The sequence below is a fragment of the Grammomys surdaster genome, unplaced genomic scaffold, assembly GCF_004785775.1.
Source record: "Grammomys surdaster isolate TR1022 unplaced genomic scaffold, NIH_TR_1.0 946, whole genome shotgun sequence".
In the NCBI taxonomy this organism is placed as follows: Eukaryota; Metazoa; Chordata; class Mammalia; order Rodentia; family Muridae; genus Grammomys; species Grammomys surdaster.
In genome coordinates this window covers 267,962-276,150 of record NW_021605365.1, presented here as the reverse complement: position 1 = coordinate 276,150, position 8,189 = coordinate 267,962, and the positions used below count along the sequence as shown (strand labels likewise).

The window sequence follows — 8,189 nt, the reverse complement described above, 5'->3', positions numbered from 1 at the left end:
GTCTGAATCATATTTGCTGGTTGCTTTCGGGAGCGTCACGGGTATTGTGTGGAGTTGTCACATTCTTGAGCAGACAGTTTCCGCATTTTAAAAGACACCCCCAACGTTTGATAGGAAAGCATAAAACGTTTGAGGAAATGAGCTCTACAAACTCATCACCCACATCAGAACTGAGCTGTCACTTGGCCCAGAGTGCTCCTGCGAAAATGAGTCCTGTTACTAAGAGCTGAACAAGCAAAGGGTGGGAAAGTCCCGCCTTCCTTCGCGTCTCCAAGTACCCATTGGCTGACTCTGCGGCCGGATCTTTATTCTCATTGGTTATTTTGGATGTCGCTCCACGCTGACTTTCCAGAGCCAGCCACTGAGAGTCACGGAGTTGAGGATTTTAAAAATGCGGTGGGCGGGGCGATAATTTTTTGAACTGATGGCGGCGAAGATCCGGCGTTCCTGACGCGCACCCTCGGTTTGCTTTCGCGTTCGGTTTTGGCCGCAGGACCCAGAAGGCTTAGGGGAGGCAGCGGAACCTGGACTCTCGCGGTCAGCCATGGGCCCGCGTCGCAAGACGAGAACTCCGACGAGGCGGCCCTCCAGTCCGGCGCCCGGACCCTCGCGGCCATCCGTGAGCCCGCGTCGCGAGCCGAGAACTCCGACGAGGCGGCCCTCCAGCCCGGCGCCGGGACCCTCGCGACGGAGCTCCGGTGTAGGTAAGCGGACCTGTCCTGCACCTCCGAGGCCGGAGCCGTGACCCTGCGGGGCGGGGCAGTAAAGGTGACATCTGCCCCTGGTCACGGCTTGCCGCTAACCACGCGTGGGGTTACTGGTTTCTTTCCTGGCCATTTTACAGCCGGTGAGAAAAACGAAACGCAGACAAGACAGGTAGCTTCAGCAGAAACACAACTCACTTTGACGGACACGGGGTCTTTTTTGTTTTTTTAGGATTTATTTAATGTTTTGTGTGTGTTTGAGTGTGTGCTACATGTGCGAAGGTGCTGGCGACGACCAGAAGAGGGCGTCGGAACGCTGGAGTTACAGGCAGTTGTGAGCTGCCTGGTAACAGTGCTGGGAACAGAACTTGGGCCCCCTGGAAGAGCAGCCTGCGCTATTAACAGCTGAGCCAGCTTTCCAACCCCTACTTTTTATTATTTATTTGCAGCGCTAGACATAGAACACAGGACTCCGTGCTTGTTTGGCAAGGTCTCTACTATAGAACTACATCCCCAACTCCCTGTCCCCACCCACACCCCCTTTATTTTTGAGACGGGAACTCAGTATGTATGTATCACTGTGTATGTAGCTTTGGCTTGCTGACCTGAAACATACTATGTAGACTAGGCTAGCCTCGAGCTCAGAGATCTCTGCCTGTGTTGGGGATGGTCTTATGCACTGTGTATTCAGAAACTCATTTCTGTGTCCAGAGATCTGGTTGCAGTCCGGACACTGCCTCAGTGTGATGTAAAAATTGTTTTCCATGATCTCTGATTGGTTAATAAGGAGCTGATCAGCCAATTGGCTGGGCAGAAGAAATTAGAGTGGGACTTCTGTTCCCAATCAGAGGGTCCCAAGAGACCAAGAAAGAAGAGATGGAGAGACCGTGTAGTTGGAGCAGAATTCACCATGAGATCTCAATAAGAGAGCAGCAGCCTTGAGGACCCACATGGACCAGAGTGAGCCAGGGCAAGATCAGATGACAAATAATAGGACATATGGCCTGGTAATAGCAGCCTAGCTGGATTAGAATGGCTCAAAACCTGCCCAGCATAATGCCAGCAACTTGTTAATAAAAAATACTAGGTCTTTGTGTCTTTATTTGGGAGCAAAAGAGGGGTAAGAGGCCTTAGAATTAGATTTACATGCCTGCTTCTGCTTCTCCAGTGCTTGGATTAAAGGCATGCACCACTGCATTCTATTTCTCACTGAGGTATGGCGAGGCCCTAAGGGAATAGTGTGGCTGGTCATGTTTGTACCACTGCCAGAGCTGATGTGTTCTGTATGATGTTCACTGTTGGTTTCCAGTGTGGAAGCAACTTTTCATTACTCTTATCTTAGGGAACCTTTACCTCAGATGGGCTCACACACTTCTTGGCTCTCCTTCTGCCCTTGTCTGGTAAACTTCCTTTTCCAGCTATTTGGTGCTTTTTTTTTCCCCCTCTTTCACTTCCATCACTCAGCCTTCCCACTCACAGGCCTTGCCTAGGTGTCCCCTTCCTTTCCCAGGTCAACCCTTCTTTTATGTGATGGGCCCTTGGACACATCTTCCTTTGCTGTAAGAGACTTGGTGTTGTTCTTGCTCCCTTGCTACATAACAGCTCACAGCCATTTGTAACTCCCATTCCAGGGATCGTTCTGGCCTCTGCAGGCACTGCATACATAGACATACATGTCTATGTCTAGGCAAAACAGATACACATAAAAGAAAATAAAGCCATTTTTGGTGTGACAGTGACTTCCATGTATCCCAGACTAACATTGCGCTCAAGACCCCCTGTCTCTGCATCCCAGGAGCTGGCATAGTAGGTGAGGGCCCATGGGCCTGGCTGGAAAGAGCCTTAGTATGAAGTCCTGCTTGAAATTTTCTGGCTCCCAGCTGCTTAAGTTGACTTTTGAGACCCGGCTTCGTTGTGTTTGAATCCAGTTCTTTCCATGTCATCTCTGATCAGTTCCCCTTCATAAACACCTGTTCTTGCATCATGAATCTTAGAGCTCGCTTCCTCTTATATTTCTCAAAATCTTTCTTTTCTGGGAGAGAATAAGGTCTCACCATGTAGGCCAGTCTAGCCTCCTACCTCTGCCTCTCAGGTGATAGATTGCAATCACTCAGGATGGCACCCAGTTCTCTGCTCTATTCAAACTCCTTGGGTATAGTTTATTTTGATTCTTTATTTTGGCTCCTTTTTCTTCTGGTGTTAGTCACGTTCTTGGGTGGCCTCTCATTGTGTTGTCTTTATTTTCCGTCAGTGTGTACCTGTTAACAACTTCCCCCAGAGCTGCCTCCTCCCGCAAGTGGTGGGGAGGAGGCAGCTATCTGTAGTTTGTCTCTTAGTTATGGCCCATCATAGTTAGCTTCAGTTGACAGCCCTGATACAAGCGCAGTCACCCAGGAAAGGGGAACTTCAGCTGACCTATGCCATGTCTGAAGCCTTTTTAAACATTTCTTATTGATGTAGGAGGTCCCAGCCCTCTGTGGGTGGTGCTATCACCTCCTATCTGAGTAGGTGGGCTTGAACTATGCAAGCTAGGGAAGCAGGTCAGTAAGCAGCACTCCTCCAAGGTCTCTGCCTCCAGATCCCTGCCTTGAGCTCCTGATGATGGACTGTGACACATAAGCCGGACCAACCCTTTCCCTCCCAAGTCGGTCTTGGAGGTGGTGTTTATCACAGCAACAGCAACCAAAGTAGAGCACGGTCCTCCCTCTCTGTCATCAACGTCTCCAGTCTCCTAGACACTGCTCTGTGTCCTTGGTTCACAATCCTAGCCTCACCCATGATTAAGTCTTCACCCGCCTGGCACAGGCCGCCCCTGCACTGACCCCGTCTCCCTTCCATTTCCCTTGACTGGACCTTAAATAACCTAGCTAAAGCTAAGTGTTCCCGTTTTGCAGTACTAGGGATTGAACCCAGGGCCTTATCTGTACAAGGCAAGTGCTCCTCCAGCCAGTTCCTATGGGTGTGCTTTTGTTTTGTTTTAGCCAAGCTGTTCAGTTAATCAGGCATATTCATTTTAATCCATCAATTGTTTTTATTTATTGACGTTTTTTACTTATTTAATTTTCATCATGACCAATTTATTGTATTTAATGTCTTGTTTATCTTAATAACACTTGAGTTGAATTTAACTCAGCTATCATTTTGTTTTTAAGATTTATTTTTACTTAGAGGGCCTGGAGATTGGCTTAATAGTTAGGAGCACTGGCTGCTCTTCCAGAGGACTAGGTTTTGATTCCCAGCACCACATTGTGGCTTATAACCGTCAGTAAAGTGCCAGAGGACCTGCCTGCCTCTTCTGACTTCTGCAGGTACCAGGCATACACATGGGGCACAGACATACATGCAGGCAAAACACCTACTTATTTATGTGTGTGTGTTTTACCTGCATGTATGTGTGTGTTTGTATATATGTACCTATGTATACATACACACAAACACACACACATATACACCTACAGAAGTTAGACACAGATGTCGGGATGTTGGATTCTCTGGAATTGGAGTTAGATGGCTGTAAGCCACCATATGGATGCTGGGCACCAAACCTAGGTCCTCTACAAGAACAAGTACTCTTGACCAGTGAGCCATCTCTCCAGCCCAATTTTTATTTCTAATCATGTACACATTAATACAGGTGCCCGACCAATCAATGGGTCCTCCTGCCCTAAAGTTACAGTCAAGTGCTTATATAGGCAGTGTGAGGCACTTTCCATGGGTGCTAGGAACCAGACTTGGATCCTCTGTGAGAATGGTGCACGCTCTGACCACTGAACTCATTTGACATTCTTGTTTTCTGCTAGATCTATTTCAGGTTATTCATTTGTCTTTGAATTTGGGATGTATCTTTCAGGTTTTGAGAACAATATTTTTATATTTTTCATTTTAAGTAGTCTAATATCAGTTAAGTTTCTTCTTCAACATTTTAGATTAGAAGTGCTTTTTCTTTGTCTGTGTTGTGGGGATTGAACCCATGGCTTCGTGCATGCTAACTAACCACTTTTGGAGGAGCCCTGCTTACAGAATGGTTTGGGCTTTTTGTTTTTTTTTTTTTTTTCTCTCAATTTCATATTTTTGTTTTCTGATGAGAATTTGAATTCTTACCAAAGTCTATGGCTTCACCATCACATTCCTGACAGTAACACTGAGTTATGCCATTTCCAAGGTCCCAACTTAGTCTCTGATGAACGCTGGCCAACTGTCTCCACTTCCCAGGGCTCCAGGATAATCAAGACAAGAGATTCTACCCAATTCCTTCCAGCAAATAAGAGGAAAGACAAGGACCTAAAAACTGAAATAGCTAACTTTCCAGTCTGGTGGGAAGGACACGAGATCCATGAGTGCTGTGGGGCCTGACAGGAGGGGCCTGCTGGGAAGGGACGAGGCTGTGAGAAGGGCTTTATGGAGCTTAATGCACAAACCCATTAAACTCATACAGAGTTCATTTCACAAGCCTTTCTTAAGCACCTGTCTGCTCGCTCTGAGGACAGAGTTCCGTACTGACGTCTGTTGACTTCATGTGAAGGGTTGTGTCTGCTGTGCTGCAGAGCACATTTGCTTCCGCTGCCTTTGCCTTGACGACCTAACTCTTCCTCTCAGGCGCTCAGGCACTACACAGAAGACGGAGACTCCTGTGGCTTAAGGAGATCAAGAACCTGCAGAAGAGCACAGACCTCTTGTTAAGGAAGAAGCCTTTCAGCCGTGTTGTGAGTTCTGGGGACCTTTACTCCATCCTGGAGTAATGCTTTCATCTTCTTTAATTCTCCCAAATATGGGGGATGCTTCTGCTTCTCACTGACTTGGCTGAGGGTTGTCTCTAACCCCATGGCACTGCACAGCCGCTGCTTTTATGATACTGATTTCTTCTCATTACCTCACTATAATAGAACCTCTCATCCGATTTGTCTCCCTACCCTGAGAATGCCTTTTTTTCCTCACCACCCATAAGCTATACCAGTTCCTACACTCCTGGGAGTCAGCACCTACTCCAAGCCAGGCCCTGAGATCAAGGGCGAAGACGTAGTGGTAGAAGTGGATGCGTTAGGTACTTGGAGAACGTCCATCCACTCTTCAGTCACTGTTCTGTGGCTCTGTACTCATCCGCATCCACTCCTCCACAGGTGAGAGAGATATGTGGGAAATTCAGCCGTGGTGTGGATTTATATTGGCAAGCCCACGCCTTGTTGGCCCTTCAAGAGGTAAGAAGGGGCAGGGATGGGTGAAGGCAGAGAGGAAGAAGTACATCCCAGAATTCCACAGGACTGCTTATGGCCTACCACAGGTTGTTTCTAGCCTCGCGAAAAGAGCAGCCAACACGTAGCACGCAATGGTGTGGAACGGGTCTGATGGGTAGCCCTGAATGCACCTTGTTCTTTTCTTCAGTCCTTTGAGTCAGTCTGTCTCCAAGAACAGGCAGTCTGAGCCCTCACCCGCATCGGTGTTCTCACTCTGCCAGGCAGCGGAAGCGTTTCTCGTTCACCTCTTTGAGGATGCCTACCTCCTCTCCTTACATGCCGGCCGAGTCACACTCTTCCCCAAAGACATACAGCTGACCAGGAGGATCCGAGGCATCGAGGGAGGACTCGGCTGAGCCGGCAGTGCGATATGTCTGTAAGTCTTTCCTGCTCCTCAGAGTGCTGCTCATTGCTGAGAGAAAAGCTTGCTCTGAAGAGGGAGTGGCATCCTCGCCCGTCCTTAGTCCCTGCCCTCTCACCCATGTTCCCTAAGGAAGGTCTTTCTCGATGCTTCGAAGGCGTGTGCCATGGCCCTTCGTGCAGTGTTAAGAGCTAAGTGTAGTGCGTCATGCTGTAACCCGGCACTTGGACAGCCAAGCAGGACAACAGGGAGCTCAAGGCCAGCATAGACCCGAGCATCTCGCTCAGGTGCCAGGTGGATGCCAGCCAGCACTCTAGAGTGAACCTATGAGTTGTGCTCCATACTTCTGATAGTACATCTTGCTATTTTACAAGGACCAGATCCTTCCCTCCCTCAGACCCACCCCCTCGGCCGCCTTAACAAGGGTCTTACTATGTCATTCTGGCTGTCTTGGAACCATACAGAGCAAGCTGGCCCCAAACTCACAGAGATCACCTGTTTCTGCCCCCCCACCACCACCACCCAGTGCTGGGATTAATGGTGTGCACCACTATGCCCAGCTTCGGATCCTCTAATTTTAAATAGAAGGGGGTTTTTGTTGTTTGTTTGTTGATTTGTTTGTTTTTAAATGCTTTATTAGTAAATGTGATTGCTAAATTTCAGAGACAATCCTGGAACCTTTGGAGCTGCAGTTAGACAGTGGTGTCTGAGGAGCTGCCTAGATTTTGCTGTTTTTGAACAGTGGCTACACGTTGCCCTTTAAACTGTCTTTCTAACAGAGAAGATTATGGCTTTCCTCTGTGACAGAGGAGGAAGAGACCATCTCTGCCTGCTGTCATGGACATGAGTGTTTGCAGACCAAAGGTCAGCTTGGTTTATGAATTGCTCAACCTTATGACAGAGTTTCAGACACATGAGATCTGCCATGTTCTGAGGGGATATTGTTAGTTTACTCTTACTGTACTGTGTGCATCTTTTACCATGTGTATTTGTACTTTTTTTAAAAATATAAGAGAGAAAAATCTGAATAAAATGCTTGAATCTGTTGTATGGAAAGCCCTGCCAGCCCCATTGTATAAATGTCTGCCTTCCAGACTGACCTCGTCCTGCCTGTCAGCAAACACGCAGCTTTTCAAAACTTAAGTACGACTACATACAAAATCTTTTCTTCCTTCCCTTCAAGGCTGGGGCTTGACTCCAAAGCTTTGTACATGCCAAGCATGGACTATAATGTTGAGCTGCATCCACAGCCTGAAACAGATAGTCTTTCTGGTTCCTACCAGTAAATTCTATCAAAAAGGTTCAAAAAATCTCTCTCGGAATTGGACATTTTATTCTTAGCTGTAAATCATATAAAATGTATCATATCAGTCTGGGATTTTAAAATGTGTTTTCAGCATTTTTATAGATTAGCTTTAGCTTACTTGGGGGAAATAATAAAAAAATAGTTCCTTAATGGAAAAATTGAAATAAAGTTGCCGTTGTAGATGTTATAAGCTTTTGTATTAAATATTAAGCTCATCATTTTACACCATTTGAAGCAGTCACAACATAAATGAGCCGTGTAGATTTGCCACAGATGAGACATACAAAAAAGCTGTCCTCTTACTGTCCATATAAGCAGTGTAAGAGGCTTCCAGGAACGTGGGACGTGGTGAGGTGAGGACAGCCGTGAGCAGAGACTCCTGATGAAGTCATGGCAACTGACTAAACTCAGACCAAAGCCGAGTTCCAGGTCTCACCGTTCAATAAACTTTACCCTTTGCAAACACTTACCGATGGATCAGATATATGCAGTCATTCAATTAAAGCGCATCTGGGGTAATTTTAGAATTCTTTTCAAGTGCCGAGCAGGATCGGCATTCTGAGGACTGCAGTGTTTACATGAGAGTA

General features: G+C 47.1%; 1 protein-coding gene across 1 annotated transcript; it reads left to right on the top strand.

The window, feature by feature from the left end:
- Positions 1–437: 437 nt before the first annotated feature.
- Cenpa (centromere protein A) lies at positions 438–7,344 on the top strand. The gene is made up of 5 exons (XM_028782939.1): positions 438–704; positions 5,301–5,407; positions 5,822–5,899; positions 6,157–6,311; positions 6,960–7,344. The coding sequence occupies exons 1-4, from the start codon at positions 545–547 to the stop codon at positions 6,289–6,291; spliced, it is 480 nt and encodes a 159-aa protein (XP_028638772.1). The 5' UTR covers positions 438–544; the 3' UTR covers positions 6,292–6,311; positions 6,960–7,344.
- The last annotated feature ends 845 nt before the right edge of the window (positions 7,345–8,189 follow it).